The sequence below is a fragment of the Pipistrellus hanaki genome (genome assembly GCF_964339955.1).
Source record: "Pipistrellus hanaki genome assembly, chromosome: 14".
NCBI lineage: Eukaryota > Metazoa > Chordata > Mammalia > Chiroptera > Vespertilionidae > Pipistrellus > Pipistrellus hanaki.
The window spans coordinates 36,377,033-36,394,485 of NC_140516.1; the positions used below are offsets into that span (position 1 = coordinate 36,377,033).

The 17,453-nt window shown below is 54.9% G+C and overlaps 1 protein-coding gene across 2 annotated transcripts in view; it reads right to left on the bottom strand.

The window, feature by feature from the left end:
• The window catches only part of CRTAC1 (cartilage acidic protein 1), a 134,933-nt gene extending 117,726 nt beyond the window's left edge, over window positions 1-17,207 (bottom strand). The window contains exons 1-2 of one of the 2 annotated variants that reach the window (XM_084904086.1): window positions 17,089-17,207; window positions 852-1,054 (exon numbers count right to left, since the gene is read on the bottom strand). In XM_084904086.1, the coding sequence (XP_084760212.1) occupies window positions 852-1,054 (203 nt within the window). In that variant the 5' untranslated portion in view covers window positions 17,089-17,207. Of the gene's footprint in view, window positions 1-851; window positions 1,055-17,045 lie in introns of both variants that reach the window. The other variant, XM_084904085.1, reaches the window with a different exon arrangement.
• Between the last annotated feature and the right edge of the window lie 246 nt (window positions 17,208-17,453).

Sequence of the window (17,453 nt, forward strand, 5' to 3'; positions counted from 1 at the left end):
TCAATAAAATATATTTTAAAAAAAAGAATTGCTTAAATAAGGCAATGCATGTGAAAGGCTCTGCACAGAGCCTGGCACATATTAGTGCTCGGCACATAGTAATTATTAATGTAATTGGCAGGATTTATAGTGCACTGTCACATGCAGTATGTGGCCTCCTGATGGAGGCTTCCGGGCGAGAAGGCATTACAGTCATTGCAGTCCTCATTCTTACAGACGATCTGAACCTCAGCAAATAAGGGAGTGATCAAAATCATGCAACTAGAAAGTTGTAGATCTGGGGTATGAACTCAAGTTATTTGGACTCCAAATCCTATGCTCTTCTTGCTACCCAATGTTGCTTCTCAGGAGAGAAGGGAGCAGTGGGACCAGGGCATGCTTTAGAGGAAGTTTAGTTATCCCTCCTAACCCCATCTTCCTCCCTCTTCTTTGAAATGGACAATTAATGTTTCCTTCGTGTTATGTAAAATGCTGTACAAAGGTGGACTGAGCATCCTCATCTCTTAACTGTCGCCATGAAGCCCCTCTGACAGAGATTCTAGAATTCCACCGATGAGGACGTAACTACACCTGCATAGCTAAGGCTAAGAAGAGAGGACCTTGAAGCCAACCATTCAAATCTTCTCCCTGGAAAGCGTGGAACGAACACCTTTCTTGGATCTACCCCCCACCCCCCCACTGCTATCACAAAAGGCAAAGCAGCAGCATACCAGCATCTGCTGAGCCCAGCTGGGACCTATGGGTGAGGATGTGTGTTGTTGCAGGCCACTGGACTCTGGAGCTGTTACTGGGCCTTATCACCGTAAACGCTGGCCAATGCATCTACCAAACTCAAGGTGGGAGGCACTTACCCTGCCACGACGATCTCAAAGTCCCCGTCGTGGTCCACGTCCGTAACTGCCACACCGTAGTTGAGCTGGGTGGGGTTGCTGTCATAGTCAGGGGGCAGAACCGAATTGGTGACTGCCGTGAACATGGGTTCAGCTCGCTGGGACCCCTCCGTGGGGGGCAGGAACCACAGCAGCAGCAGCAGGAACAGAAACATCCTGAACATCTGAAACCAAAAGTAACAAATGCTACTGAAACATAGAGTCAAAGCGGCCCGGGAAACTCTAACCCCTGGTAGACCCAGAAGCACCTTTCTCCCCCGTTTACGAAGGGCCTGGCAAGTCCTAGACTGCTACTTCTCCACAAGACTGTTCTGACCTCCATCACGCCTGGCCACCCTTACCCTGCTCTGCCTTTTCTTTTTCTTTTCTTTTATTTTCTTTTCTTTTTCTTCTTTCTTCCTTTCTTTTTTTTCTTTTCTTTTTTCTTTTTTTTTTTTTTAATATTTTATTGATTTCTTTACAGAGAGGAAGGGAGAGAGATGGAAACATCGATGAGAGAGAAACATTGATCAGCTGCCTCCGACTGCGGATGTGCCCGCAACCAGGGTACATGCCTTGACTGGAATCGAACCTGGGACCTTTCAGTCCGCAGGCTGACGCTCTATCCACTGAGCCAAACCGGTTTCGGCTCTGCCTTTTCTTTTTCGATAGCACCTATCACTATATATAACACACACGGTGTAACACATCCATTCATCATGTCTATTATTTGTTGTCTGTCTCCCTCCGCTAGAATGTAAGCCCCATTAGGGCAAGGATCTTTGTCTGTTTTGTTCAGCCATGTGCCCTAAGCCAAGGACAGGCCCTCCATAGGTATTTGTTGAGCGGGTGAATGAAGGAAGGGAGTGTAGAGTATAGATACACTGGCCTCTCCCATACTCTGGAAGGAAGACTGGAAGGATGAAGAAAGAACAGCTTCTCAGTGGTCTGGTGGGGTGAGACTCCCACGAGTGTCCAGGTCTAGAACAACAGCGAGGTGTGAGGGGTTGTCTCTCTGTGAATCATACCCCAGAGGTAGTCTGGAGGGAACCAGACTTAGCAGGTTTCCCTGGCCAAGGTCCCTCCCTGGACAGCTGGCCATGGCCTCCAGGCCAGCAGGGAGGCAGTTAGGGAATGTATCCCAGCAGGACCTGGCAGGCAGCACATCATTCACTTGGAGGAATTAAAGCGTGGCGTGCGTGTTTTATTATAAATTAATTATGTATAATCCGCTGTATAATTCATTGTTATATCGCTAACATAACTCAGGGTGTTGCCGAGCAGCCCGGGGCCATGGGAGCCCATGGCACACGCCCAGGAGACAGATGAGAATGGCCAAGGAGCTGGAAGGACTCCACCCCCCTCCTCGCTGGCAGGGGGAGACACTCAGAGAAGCTACAGATGGCACCGCCCCGAGACTCTGCCCGCAGGCTTCGGAGCGCTGCTGAAAAGGCTCCGCTGGCACGCGGCCGGCTCAGGCTGAGCAGGCCCACTCCCGCAGGCAAGGGGGTGCCTCCCTGCCTTCCGCAGGCAGCAACCCTCTTCCTGACGGAGCTTCTCCTGCTGCCTTGTCAGTGCGTCTGGCAGCCGAGAGAGCGAGGCTGAGTGTGGTTGACGTCTTAATAAGAGAAGATCTGAAGACTGACTCCCCATTACAGAGGCAGATGCTCCTGCCAGCACATCGGCTTGCTCCAGTTCAGGGCTCGGAGATCAGCGTGAAGGGCGCAGGCACGTCAGAGCCAGCATGACTCGGAAGCCTCCTCACTACCTCGTGGGCGAGGCGGGAGAGAGACGGGGCCAGGGTCCCAGCAGTAGGGCTGAAGCCAACCTCGAAGGCCAGCCTTGGTGGGAAGGAGGTTCCCGGAGCGTCCCCTCATACGGCGCCTGTTGATGTTGCGCGATCAGAGTGAGGTCAGTTCAAATTACAGAAACGTCTGAACGAGACAGCATCTTCTACCGGGCTGGCTAATTACCAAAGGCAAACGCGCCGCTAGGAGAGTTTGCAACTCGGCAGGAAGTTTGGTTGGATAAAGGAAACTCATAATTGGATTAATGAGCAGCTGGAGGGGTCGGAAATGAGAAGCCGAAGAGTATTTACGGACCAGCGCAGACATGCTGAACTGTGGCGAGGATCTGAAGGTCAGATCGGCTTTTCAAGGTCTGACCTCTATGGTAGGGATGGCAAAAGCGTTTCAACTTGAGATCCAAATCCGATTGATTGGCAGGGGCTGGGAAAAGGGCACTGGGATCAGCTTTCGGCGTCTGCCATGGGCATGAAAGAGGCAAGTAGGCCTTCCAGAATCTAGTTCGTTCCTTCCGGGCCCCATACCTGCGATTTGGGTCACCTCCCCCAGCGAGGCAGGCCCTGTCAGGGTGACACTGGTCACTGGTAGGAATTTTCTATGGAAGGCCATGAGGGGCGAGAACCACGATCCAGCCTCTTGATTTCTACCTTTTCTGTGGAAACGTAGAACTCTTAATTAAAGGAGCCGTATGAAAGAAGTAACTACTCCTCTCCATTTCCAGAAAAATAACCTACGGCAAGATAAAAAAGAAATACTGCACCCCATGGGCTGACCCCTATTTTGCCTGGTGACCTTGAGCAAGCCACAGTGTCTCATTGGGTCCTAGCTTTCTTCTCGGAAATGAAAGTTTGGGACTAGATCTCTCAAGTTCCTTTTCAGCTCTAAAATTCTATAATGGCTCAAAGGACGGGAGAAGAAAAGCCAGCCTTCGCCGCTTTTTCTCCCCGGTTTCTCCTGTAAACTTCAGACCAACCCGTGGGTTTTTCCCTTCCCGAGCATATTAGACACATTGGGAATTCAATGGCTTTCCAGGAGTTTCCTCGTGGGGGCCACGGGCAGGGAGGAAGCAGCCACCATTGGTGTGGAGCCTGAAGTCACGTGTCCTGGGCAGAGCATGCGTGGTCTCCCCAGCGGGGCTGGCTGAGAGTCAGCAGGGAGGGCATGCACTTTGCATTTACATCCTCCGCCCTGTCAGAGGCACCCGAGGCAGCCACCACCGGAGCTGCTCAGTGCTGGCTAGTTAAGAGGGTGAGCCCTGGGCCTGCGCCGATGGTGGATCAGGAGACAGTGATGGTGGGGAAACTTAGGGAAAGGTCTGTAAATACCCACCCTCTGCTTTCAGGACTCAGATGAAGGAACTCGTTGAAACGCGATTCAACGTCCTGGCTGCTCAGAACGGTCCCCACACCCGCATCGGGGAATTTGTTGAAATGCTGAATCTGGGGCTGCACCCCAGACCTACTAAGTCAGAAAATGCGTTTTAATAAGATTTCAGGTGATTCAAATGCAACCTGCCATGCAGTTATTTAAAAACTGTTCTTTGCTTAAAGCAATGCTTCTCGAGTTGTAACGTGCTTACAAATCACCAGAGGGTCTTGGTGAAATGCAAATGTTTTATTTTTACATTTATGAAAACCGGGGACAGTGAAATCAGGAAGGGCTTAGGGTAGCGGCAGGAGAGGGCTTTGGTGCTGCTCTGCTTTGGCCCCCTAGAAGAGTTATGGGAATGAGTGTAGATGGGACTGCTTTGGGTCACTGGGAAGTCAGGGGAAAGGGGGTCTTGGACACAGGTTCAGGAGGTCAGCCTGGGACGAGCCGCCGCTGCCCACTGCTCCCCTGGTTACAAGTCCCGTGGGGACGCTTAGAGTTGAGGAGATGTGTGCCTGAGAGGGCGTGGGTGTAGTCTTGGGAGGAAGGACACCGGTAAAATGCAAATCCTGACTTGGCCTGTCTGGGGCGGGGCCTAAGATTCTGCATTCTAGCAAGCTGCCCGGCGATGCCCAGGCTGCTGGTCTGAAGGCTTCATTCACTCGCAGAAGCAACAAGGCTAGACCCACGGTTCTACACCCGAGCTGCCCAACAGAATTACCTGGGGCAGGTGATTTAGGAATATGCTGCTGTCCAGGTCCTTCGGACTTAATTGGGTGGGTGGGAAGTGTGTGTGTGTGTGTGTGTGTGTGTGTGTGTGTGGGAGGGGGCGTTGAGTGCTGCCCATTTTGAGAAACTTCCTAGATGCTGCTGATGGGCAGCCCAGGGCTGAGAGCCACTGCCCAGACTCGTGGTCCCCAGATGGGAGTGTGAGCTGCAATCTGATTTGAAGTGAAAAATGCTTCTGCTACTAAAATTCATCACCGGCTTGTTGAAGTATACGAAGAAAATCTATTTAGCTAGAGAGCGTCCAAGGAGGAGGCGGCGGAATGGGGGAGTTTGGGGAAGGAAGCCGAGCAGGATGGCGCCGCCTGAGGCAGCACGGCTGTGGGCACCCCGAGTGACCCCTTACTTTACACGGCTGGCTCGGGGAACCCCCTCTCTCATCCCCGCGAACGTCCGAGTCCCTTGGAAGAAAGGTTAAAAATAGAACTAAAAAGTAGGTTGGACTGAACTTTGTTTTCCTGAACGCATGTGTGGCGAGCACCTGCATCAGAGCGCGGGGAGGGGTGTCCGCAGGCACCAGAGTAGTGAGGAGTGTAAGTGTACGTGGAGGACATCCGGGGCCTAGCAGCCTGCAGGGGGCGAGGCTACGCGTCCGGAGCATGGACATAGGGGTGCAGGGCCAGTGTGCCAGCGCCCCAGTAAGGAGGTGGTCTGCTCCTGCGGGAGAGATGGCAAAGTGGGGTTTCCATGAAGGCGAGAGATGGTAGGACTTGCGCTTCAGGCAGGGGGAAGAACTGCTTTGTAGTAATAATTTCTTAAAAAAATGCTCTCTAAGCAAACTTCCTGAACACGCCTCAGTGGGGATGCAGAGAGAAAAAGATAGAAAGCCCAAAGCCTAAGTTTGGATCTTAACTCCACCATTAACTCTCTGGCGACCCTGGGTATGCTCCTTAATCGGTTTGATCTTCAGTGTCCTTATCTGTGACACGGGAACCCTCTGATGTACCAAGGGTCCTAGGGTTAAGTGAGCTGGCAGGGGCCTCAGGGGGAGGGCCAGGCAAGACGGCTGCTCCCTGCGTGCCTCCTCTCGGTCCACAGGGTGTGCTAAGGTCAGAGAGCCTTTAGACACTGGCTGTGGGTCACATGCAGCCAAACTCAGTTTTCTGTGGCCTCGGGACTCTCCTGAATTGGGTCTGAACACTGGTAACCAAGCAACCCAGATCTCTGATGTGGGGCCAGGCAGCTGTGGGGAGAGGCTTCCAGGGCAATTTCCAGGGCAAGCAGTTATTTAGCAATTATCGAAAGAGCCAAGGACACCACCTTGAGCTCTCACAAAGGCAACAGCCCTGAATGCTTCAGACACTGGGAATGAGCAGGGGGCGCAGAGCCTCTCCAGACGCTGCAGGAGGGCAGGGGCTCTCGGGAGAGAGGCAGCTGCAGGAGCAGCCTGCCCTGCCCGTGCTGGCCATACTGGCTTCTGGATCTGCACAGAGACCCACAAAGGAATGCTCAGAATGAAGGCGTCACTGGACAGGAGCTAAGCGAGGAGGCCCTGGCTCGTTCCCTCACAGCTCACTTCCTGTGGGTCCTCGATGAGCCGGGGTTGTGCTCAGCAGCACAGGGGAGAGGGGTGGGGGGTGGGAGAGGGCACAGGGAGAAAGCTAGCCAACGTTGGCAATACAGGGTGAGGGGTGCTGTGGACGAGGGGGCATGGATCTCTAAATTAGCTGGGAAAGGCTTCCTCGAGGCAGGGGAACCCTCAAAGGATGCTCAGAAGTTAGCTGGACAGGAAAGGCAGGCGGAGGAGAGGAAAGAAGGAAGAGAAGACAGGGAGCAGACTCCTCAAAGGTCTGAGGAGCCAGCTGCCACCCCAACCTGCCCTTCCAGCTCTGCCTGTTTGCAGGCCCTGATTCCTGGGATGAGAGTGAGGGGGAGCGTTCATTTCCCACCCCTCGGGTTTCCATCCAGAGGAACTTGCATTAGACCAGAGCAATGGTTCTCCACCGAGGGTGATTTTGCTCCCCCTCCCTCCCAACCCCAAACATCTGTCAATATCTAGAGACATTGTTGATCGTCACAGCCAGGGAAAGGGGGGGGAGTGTGCCACTGGCATCTAGTGGGCAGAGGCCAGGGATGCTGCCAAACATCCTACAATGCACAGGACAGCCCCACAACGAAGGATTATCCAGCCCCAAATGTCAAGAATGCCAAGATTGAGAGACCTGGATTAGTGCAGCCCGCTGGCCTCCTTCCTTCCCGTCCACCCCCCTCTCCAGGGCAGGAGCAGGGACTCATCTGATTGGCCAGTGTGGAAGAAGTGTGCATGGAGAGCCCAGTCTGCACCTGCCTCCCAGCGGGGCCAGGCAGGGTCAGCCCGCCTCCGCCCACCGGGAGCACTGCAGCTGGAGGTGCAGGCCCAGCAGCAGGTCCCATGGACCCCACTCCAGAGCCTGGCCTTCCAAACAGCTGTATCTGTAATGATGCATTTTAATCTCCATCTGCCCGAGCCCCTCCTCTGCTCCCTTCTCCCTCCCCCTTTCTCTCTCTCCATTGATCCTGCCTCTGCAGGGAAGTGGGATGCTATCCCCTGGGCCCCTTCAAATCCCAACGCTGCCACTCAGGTTGAAATCTGGTGTCGTATCTGGCACTTGCTTCTCCCTCGTTCTTTGCAACAACTGGCTCACTGAGTCAATTCTGCCTCATGAATCTCCCTCAGAACTACCCCGTCTGTCTGTCCCCACTGCCCGGGATCTGCCCCTCGGTCCTTCATGGGACAACAGCACCTCCTCTCACCTCACTTTCACACCATTATCAGAGCTCCCTTCCCAAGTCTCAGAGATGACTGTGTCGCTCTTTAGCCTAACTCAAGAGGCCCTGTGCACAAGACAAACAGGAATTTTTACTGCAATTTCATGTAACAAGTCTGTATGAGGAACAGTTCACGTGACACGTACTATATACTGTTATATGTAAGGAATGGGTAGTAATAATAACACCTACCATCTGTGCCAGATATCACTGTAACCCTTCATATAGGTTTAATCTTCACAGTAACCTTGTGAGGTCGGTGCTACTACTGTCCCCGTTTTGTATCAGAGAAAACTAAGGCACAGAGAGGTGAAGTAACTTGCTCAAGGTCACACAGAGAGTACATGGTGGAGCCAGGGTTTGTGCCTAAGCCATTTGGCTCTAGAATTGGTATTCTTGGGCACGAAACAGTCTCTCTCACTACACCAAACTTGTCTTAAACCATGTGAGACTGGAAGACAGTGGAAGAAGCAATCACCACTGCTGGGGCAGCAGGGGAGGGCCTAAGAGAGAGGCGGTGGTGAGCTGGCCAGAGGGATAAGGTGGAGAAAGTGTTCCAGGCAGAGGGGCCAGTATGTGCGCAGTGGCTGAGCAGGATTGTGTGGTTCAATGAAGCTCTACACGGCTGGAGCATGGGATGGGGGCAGGACAACTGGTGGAAGGAGTGTAGCTTAGGAGGCTGGGAGGGACTGTGGAGGCCTCGTGAGAGACACCAGCCAGAAGGGTTAGAGAAATGGCCTGGCACGAGTGGTGTGTAGGGAAGAACATTGTAGCAGCAGGGTGTGAACATGGCCATGGGGGGCGGGACTGGAAGCAAATGCCATGGCCAAGTGGGAGAGACAGCAGGAGGCTGCCATTCAGTCACCCACCCACTCACTCACCCATTCATTCATTCCATATTCTTGTGTACCTACTCTATGCCAGACACTGTTCTGAATGCTGGGAAAACAGCAAGAATAAAATGAAGTCCTTGCCCCCGCAGAGTGTACATTCCAATGTCTCAATCACTGGCATTAGTCACTGGCGTTTCTCCATCCTGTCCCTATCCCGGTCCTCTGCATGGCCAGCCCGGAAGACAAATGCTAGACATTCTGCACCTTCCCACCTCCCCGGGGCACCATGTCCTGTGCGTCTTCCCAGCACCAAGGAGATACGAGGCTTCCCTCTCTTCCCCTCTACCTGGAGAGAGCTCCGGGCGCTGCCTGCGGCTGCACTCAGACAGAGAGGAGACTTGGTCCTGCTCCAGAAAAGGCAGATGAAGGCTCCGGGGACCCAGGCTGGGCGGTGCCACAGAGACCAGCGGGCTAATGAAATGGCGTTTCTGAAAGCGAGAGGACAAATGCCGATGCCTAGCCTTATGCACAAGGCCTAGCAGGTCCTTAATAAGTATTATTAACTGCTCAGCCTCCCTGGTCTGTAAAAGGGGGAAATGAAATGAGACAGTGTGAAGTGCTGAGCACAGGGCCTGGCAGACCGAAAGACCGTGCACGGTAGGCAGCAGCAGCATCAACAATCGGACCATTACTACAGCTAATCGATGTCGGTTGAATGAATGAAGGCATCTCGGGAGGCGGATCCAGGCCCACCAGGTGCTCCCCTTCCAGGAGTAGCTGCCAAGCGCTGAATGGAATGCAAGGGCCTGTAGGACTTTGAAGAATAGGCTTGCTTCTGTTTCTAATTTGTCTAGGAACCTGGCGGAGTTCTTTGACTTTCAAAATACTGCTTTTCAAATGAGGAGCCCCTCAGTTTACTGTAATATACACATCCATTCTTCGAGCATTTTGTAGGAGCCTGTGGGCCGGGTGGGAAACGATAAATAAGACATGGCTTCTGAAGCCAAAGAGCCTGCAGTCTACCAGGAGCGAGTCACAACTCGAGGGGGAGACGTTCAGAGTCGGAACAGGGACCATGTCCAGACAGAGCCCACAGGAAGGAGGCATGCACCGGCGAGGCGGGTGGGACGGGCAGGTGGGAAGGGCTCCCCGGAGAAGGGGAACGGGGATCCCAAGGGGAGCTGCATTCCAGGTGGCGGAGACCTCTGGATCCAGGCATGGCTGTGACGGGGCGTGGTTGGTGCATGGCACCAATGCAGCTGTTGCCGCTGTAATGCAGTGCTGGGATGGGGGGAGGGGGAGGTATGAGGTGGGAGAGAAGGTAGGATGCAGGAGAAGACAGAGACAGTCTTGCTGGGGAGCCTGCTGTGCCAAGGTACCAAGTCTGGAGTCATGCCAGTGGGGAGGTTTTGAAGTTGGGCCAAAACAGGATGGGACTTGCATTTTAGAAAGGGCACTTCGGATCTGGGGCAGCCGTGTGCAGGGCGGCCAGGCTGGCCGAGTTTCCGGGAAGCGAGTGAGATCTGGACATCCTGGGGTGGGGGGTGGTGTGGGAATGACCTCCGAAGTTCTTTTCCAGGTCAGATTTTTTCCCCCCTAAGTCATTTAAAATGCATTGTGGCCCTTGCTATTTAAAAGCACCCACCCGCCATTGTCTTGCGAAGCAGTGATCTGCTCCCTATTCTGTCTTCAGCGGAAATCCAACTGATCATCTGCGTACCAGTATCTGCTTGGAGCCAGGGAACCTGCACTCAGCCCCTGGCAGCAGCCTAGGGAGAAGGGGTAGGAGTGGAGGGGGGAGTGGAATGAGCATCTAGGGCCTGGCTTTGCTCAAGGCTAAGTGCTGGCCACCAGCCATGGGATGGGCCCTGCACGGGGTTCTCAGACACTGCTTGGCCAATGGGACCTTTGGAGGTTTACAGATTGAAGATCCGCTTTAAAACCAAGAACCACCTCTGCCCCAGAGTGGCCACCTGTGCTCACTTACACATTTGTTCACCCCGAGCGCCCAAGGAGCCCCTTCCTGTGCAGAGCACCGTGCTGGGCACTGAGGTGAGAGTCGAGAGCAGAAACACAGTGCTCCCTCCCCCACGCCCCCCCCCCCCGCCACACACACACACACACACACACACACACACACACACACACACGGCGTACAAGGCAGCATCTCTCCCTCTGGGACTCTCATCCCCCCACTTGGATGGATATATACAGCTTCTCCGATGTGAGGTGATGACTCCATTCAAAGCCGAGACCGCTGGTGGTGAAAGGAACTTCCTGCCCCCTCCTCTGATGGCCAGGGCAGACCTCCCGAGGCCAAAGGGCCTGCCCCGGACATGCAGGACATTCATGGAGAAACAGAAACGGGATCGATGGCGTGACCTCCAACTCCCAATGTGGGAAAGGAGCGGCATAACCTTGGTCCTCTAAGGTGAGTCTCAAGTGGCTTCCTACATCCATTCCTGAGTGCAAGACCAGGGACAGGCCTTCTATGAGAAGACCAACAGAGGATGCTCCCACCAATCCTACAAGCGCCCCTCTTCCCATGTGAGGGCTGAGGAGGATTCGGGGTCCCAGCCTGGGGTCCCTCCTGAGAGCTGTGTCTGGACTTGCATGTCATGATGTGTCTACCAAAGGAGGTCGGGGCAGCCTCCACTTGGGGCTGCTCTCCACGTGGGTGGAGTCTGCTGGTAGGAAAGGGAGTCCCTGCAGTCCCTCTCCTTCTCCCCCTCCCCGGTCAGTGGGACACCGTGAGCTCAGCAGTGATCCCGGTGACCTTGTCACTGTATGTGTCGGGTGAAAACAAAGATAAGAGTAACTGGGAACAACAGCAAGGGGTCATTTTACACTCTCTGCACTCGCGATCCTTCTGCAGCTAATTAAAGTGATATGTCACCATGTCCCTGGAAGACATCCTTAAGTATATGCCTGTTAAGTAAGCAAGGTTTTACTAATTAATAAACACACCTGGCCGTCCCTCCTCGGAGTTCCCTGCAGAGCTCCCTGGTGCCAGGAGTGCTGGGCAGGAGAGGGTGGAGGGGGAGGAGTGGGGACAGATCTAGTCGCCAGTCATCTGTGGAGCTATCAGTTTCTCCCCCGGATGTTGATCAGATTTCCTGGGCTGGAACCGTCTTACAAGGCTAGGGCACTGGAACTTTTCCAAGAAGCAAATGCTTTCCTTCTTACCCAGTCAACATGATTTCTTTCAAGGAAAATTTTATCTTTTAAGCGACTATGGTTTTTGAAGGGCAAGTCTTAGGACTTTACTCTGAAGATAGTGTCTATGATAGAGTTATCGTTGGCTAAGACCACCCCTCCCCCCCGCCCCTAGCGCACACACTCACAAAAAGCATGGGGGTGTGGGAAGGATGCACCCAACAGTCTGCAATGAGTCAGTGGCGTAGCCAGAAATAGAACTTTGCAAACTCCCCGATTCTTAACAATAATAGCAATATTAATAGTCTCTCGATCCGTGTCTAAGTGTTTTCACAGCTCACGTTTAATCTTCATAACAATTTGGGGGGAATGTCTGAGGAAGTCCATCTCAGGACACAGCAGATCTGAGTTCCTGACCATGGTTGCCACTCACTTGCTTTGCTGTGGGACCCTGGCTAGTGCCCTCACCTCTGGATCTCAGGGCCCTCAGCTGAGAAGTGGGGCAGCTGGATGAGAATACTTCTCGGACCCCTGCCACCCCTCACGTGCTCTGGTTCTGTGCTGCATCACTCTTCCGGTCCCGGGTTTCCCAACCTTGGCACTGGTGGCATTTTAGGCCAGTCATTTCTTTGTCGGATGGCAGTCCTGTGCACTGTAGGGTGTTTCGCCTCATCCCTGACCCCTACCCACTACCTGCCAGTAGCCCTCCCTACCCCGGTAGTGACAAGCAAAAATGTCCCCAGAAATTGCCAAATGTCTGGGATGCAAAGCAACCCCTAAGAGTCACTGCCCAAGGACTTCAATAAGGTCAAGATCTTGAGTGACTTAGTGGGAAATTATCTTCCTCTCCTTTCTCTTTACACCTTTACACACACTTTCTAAAACACAACCTCCCAGCCCTTGGCTGCTTCCTATTTCTTAAATGCCCCTAAGTGGCCCGGGGTGCGTTCGGTGTGATAATGAACCAACTGACTTCTTATTTTCTCCTAAGGAGAGTTCATAGGTTTATGTCCCCGAAACAAGCAGCCAGGCTCCCCAGAAATCCCTCCAGAGCCCCAGCTGGCCTGGAAGCCTGTATCTGCAGCCTGCAGGAGGCTCGGTGAACACGGATTTGTCAGCACTCTTAAATCACTGGGCTCCGAGGAAGGCTTCTCCCAGCACAAAGATCCCTGGGAATCAATAGCTCAGGGCCTTCCATCACGTTCAGAATTATCCTGGGACTTGTAAAATTTATTTTCCCCAAGCACGGCAAAACCCAAAAACGAAAGCCCCGTGGAGGGGGAGGGAAGACAGCAAGGAAGGAGCCCTGCCAAGAAGGCCTTGCCTGTCAGCCCAAACGTTGCTGTGAGCAGAGGCGGATGTGCAGACCTGGACACTCGGTCTCCATTGCTGGGAGAAGGCCCAATGTGGTTCCCAGTGGTCCTGCAGGAGTATCCCCTTCCCACCGGTACCTCTGTGGAGTTCACCAAGGGCAGAGGCTCGTGAGAGACGGTCTTCCCTGATCGTCGCCATCCCACCCTCATCACAGGGTTGCCAGCTTCATCGTTTTGCAGAGGAGGAAGCAGACATGCAGGGGCTGAGCGGTGGTGTCCAGGTCTCTAAGCTGGTAAAAGCAGGGGAGCCAGATTCCAAGCCTGTATCCTATCCACTACGACACGGGGCTGGCTTCTCGGGGAGCGCGGGGTACGGATAATTCTCTAGTGAGGCTCAAGAAAGAGGCGACTTCTTGTTTTCTTAATGTCAAAGGCCACTTCTCAAACTCTAAATCCTCTCCCCCATTCAAACAAACAAACAAACAAACAAACAAACAAACCCCACCAGAGGTCCCGTGTTCTAGTTGCCTTTTATGCAATTCTATTCCTCAGACCTTGTCCAGAACCAGACCAAGCTTTGGGAATGCTGGCACAATTCTTGAGCTAAAGCTGGTAGCCGGCCTGGATCTCAAGCACAGCCTCTCAGACCCCACGTTAGAGGAGGAGCTGCTGCTCTCTGGTGGTTCACGTCATCCCACTGCCTCCCTCCTCCCCCGGAAGGTAAAGACCCAACTTTCCTGTGAGCCTGAAGGAGAAGAGGATCCGCGAGCATCTTCCCTGGCAACTATCACCCCCTGGGTGAGCCCTGAGGGGCAGACGAGGACCCACCTCTTGGAATTCTGAGTGGCAGCACTGGGTCCTCCTGGGAGTCACTGCCAAGTCCCAAGGGAACTTCACACAGGGTGCAAAGGCGCAGGGTGGAAGGGGAAACAGAGGGGGCAGCCCACAGGCCACTCAGCAAACCTCCTTCCCAGGCCCAGCCCAGATGTTGACAGCCAGATTCACAGAACAGAAAAAGGGCAATGAAAAATGGTAGAATCTTCCAAGTCACCCAAGAAGTCCTAACACAAGGATTTTGCAAAAATAGAACATCCTAGCACTCTGACCTTGAGCTGGGAGCGGCGAGATGGGGGAAATGGGCAAACCCTGGTTGGAAACTCTCCACTTCACCCAGGATCTGAGTGTTGGGGGTCCCACAGGCTGTGATGTCACAGTAAGACAGAGAGACCCCACTCCAGCACACCTTAATCAAAGAAAGGAAGAGCTGCAGGCCTGGGTTTCAAGACCCTGTGAGGCAGTGGGCACACTCCTAAATGTACACACAAAAACTGGAGTGCACTGCTTTTGCATAAAAACCCACCTGGAATAATGAGGTAAGGGGAAATAATAATTAGGACTTTCTATTACCTGTATATGTACATTATAAGAACTTTATCTGCTGCTCACCTCCTCATTCTAAATAACAGGCTCAAAGGAATTTTCCCCAAATTACTACCTTCATTAATTGACCTATTTCTAATCAATCAGAATTATGAGTACCTATTGTGCAGGGAACACATGTCCATCTCCATAGTAAAGAGGAAGCAGGTCACGGAGTGGAAAGAGCTCTGAGTAGAAGACTGGGAACCTCTAGGATCCAGCCCTATCTCTATCACCAAATGGCTACCTGCTACGTGCCTTTATTGGGTTTTGGTTTTGTCGTCTGTAAATTAAGTGTGCAGGTGAGTGTTGGAGGTGAAATGAGGTTGGACTAGATGCTCTTCAAGATTTCTCTCTCCTAGCTCTAATGTTCCTTGGCTTTGTGAGCTCTTAATGAGTTCAAAGAACACACCAACACCAAGCACACGGGAAAGACCTTAGAGGGCGGGTGGGGCTGAGGACCAGCTGTTTCCTTGGAATGTGGTATTTGTATCTGCCCCGTTGCACCTGAGATCACAGGAACAGCTGAAGTCCAGGAGACATGTGGTAGAAGGGTTTCAGTCATGAAGGTGATCGTCGGGCGCTGTGGCCTGAGCTTGCTTGGAACATTAAGTTACTATGGCCAGTGAAGGGCAAGAAGCCAGTCCCTTGCCCTGAGGTGGGTGCCTTTGGCGCCCCCTACTGGAAGCCAATGAGCCCGCAGGGCAGCTTCATTCACATTAGCAGGAGGCAAGGAAGACCGAGAGCAGGAGGAGACTGTCACAGCTCTTTAAGGAGACGACCTTCCTGGTTCGTGGTCCTCTCTCCATGGAAGTCCATGTCCCACTCCTTAGAATTACAGGGGCCCTTGGCCTACACATGCACAGGGACACACGCCTGTGCAGCGACAGGACCTCTTAATCAGTCTCCAAGGTGCCAGATAATAAGCATCAGGGTTCAAAACACCAGGTGCAGCCCAGATGGAGGAAAGGGAAGAGAGAGTAACAAGCAGGTATTTTGCTGTACAAATCCCCAGTGGGGGAAAAAGTACTGGGAAACGCAGCAGGAAAATGTTGACTGTAGGCTGAGGGCAGCTGGGTTTGGGGATATGGATTGGTAGTCCCCATAAAAGATCTCCAGGCTGAAGTAGCTACTGTAGGAGTTCAAACACACCCCCTCCCCCCCCATTCAGGGATGGGGTACAGTGAAGGATACAGCTCCAACTGAGCCGCCCGCCCTTTGACCTTCTCCAGAGACCATTACTACCCACTGGAAACTGGAATGTTCAAACCGTGTTCCACTGTGCCCGCGTCAAGACCCTCAACTCGTTTCGTTGCCTCTTAAATTAACTTTAGGACCTGCTGCCAGAAGGATGGTTTTAATCAAGTCAGAGGGAGCGAAAATGCCTCCTTCAAGGCCATATTTGATCCACCGCCATGTTCCCACTCTCCCATCTTCCATCTCCCATTCCTCACGGCTGAGGGTGAGGCACAGCGCGACTCTGAATTTGCTCCAAGTCAGTCTTGGGTGTCTCCACCCGAGTCGTCAGGGTAAAAAAAGCCAACAGCGCTTCTCTCCCTACTCGAGTTCTCTCCTGATTCGAGACAGCATCCCTGAGCTGTCCTTTCCACATGGCTCCACTTGGGAACTCCTACACCCCATCCCAGAAAACACTTCAAGTGTGACTCCAGAATGTGTCCTGTCTGGAGGGCTCAAGCACCTCCTGGGACGCACGGAAGCCACCCCGGGTGCACACCCTACCACCACCAGCACCAGCAGCAGCAACAGCAGAGGCAGCAATACCCATTAGTCATGCCCAGAGGAAGGGGCGAGCGCGCCCCGCAGCCCCGGGAGCCTTGCCCAGCCGCCCCGAGAGCCTCCCATCCACCAGGCTGGGATGACTTCGGATTCTTGAGTTGGTTTCTGCAGAATTGGGACTAATAACCAGGGCTCCCCACCACTGTCCTGTAGAGAAGTGCGCTGCATTGCTGGGCATGCCCCCAAGCCTGGCCTGCTACCCCTCAAAGCCTCCATGGGTCCCCGCGGGGTGAAAGGAGGACCTCCGGCTCCGGGGGAGTGGGGTGGGGGGCAGAGGGCCTGGACCTGGCTCTCCTGAGACAGCGGAACGCAAGGAGACCACACCTCTGTCCAGCAAAGGCAGCAGCTACCAGCGGGGCGAGCGGGGCTGGCTGGCTCCGGGAGCTCTCCGCCTGCCACCGGGCGCTGTGCCGGGGAGACTGGCTTCCCCGGGGAAGCAGCGCCAGCCCCCCGGTTCCTTCCCACTCGGGAAGCTCAGGCACAGCAGCTTCCCCGGCCCAGAGCGGAGCCTGCCTGGCTGGGTGATCCCCCGACACCCCCAGCACATCCCTCCTCACCTGCTCCGCCCCTCCCAGCCCCAGCGCCCCCTCCCCTAACCTCCCCAAACCGCTGACCTCCAGGGCGCCCCCCGTTGCGAGCGCGGTCGCCCTACACCTTCGCTCCCACCTCCCCACCGCCTCCGGCCCCGTTCCCGCCTCGCCCCCAGCCCGCGGGGGAGGCTCTCCGCGCGCCAGGCGAGTCCGGATCCCCTCGGCAAGTTGGAAGCAGAGCCTGTGCCGCCGCGGCGGGCTCTGTCTCCCCGGTTCCGGGCGGCATCCTCGCCGCCGCCGCCGCCGCCGCTGCTGCGGGCGGAGCGGGAGGGGAGCCCAGGGCGGGAGAAACTTTCTCCGCCCGAGGAGCCCGGCGGGGTGGGGGTCCGGGTCCGGGTCCGGGTCCGGGGCGGGTACTCACGCGGCGGCCGGCGCTGGGAGTCATCCTCCTCCGGCTCGCTCACCCGGTGCCACCGCCTCGGGGCGTCGGAGCGCGGGCGCCCGCTGCCGCCTCTGCCGCCTCTGCCGCCGCCGCCTCCTGCGCCCCGCCGGTCCCGGGCTGGCCTCGCGCCTCCCGCCCCGACGCCGGCCGCCGCTTTATACAACTCCGCTCGAGCGCGCCCGGGCTTATGTAAAGGCTGGCGGAGCCCCGCAGCCAATGGCGCCGCGGCTGGGGCTCGCGGCCAGGGGCGGGGGGCGCCCGCGCGGCCAATCGGGGCCCGGGGAGCGGGGGAGCCGGGCCGCCGGGCCGCCGGTGGGGGAGGCGCGCCGCCCCGCGCTGATTTAGGAGCCGGGATTGCGGTGGCAGCAGCCGGCAGCGCGGCCGACC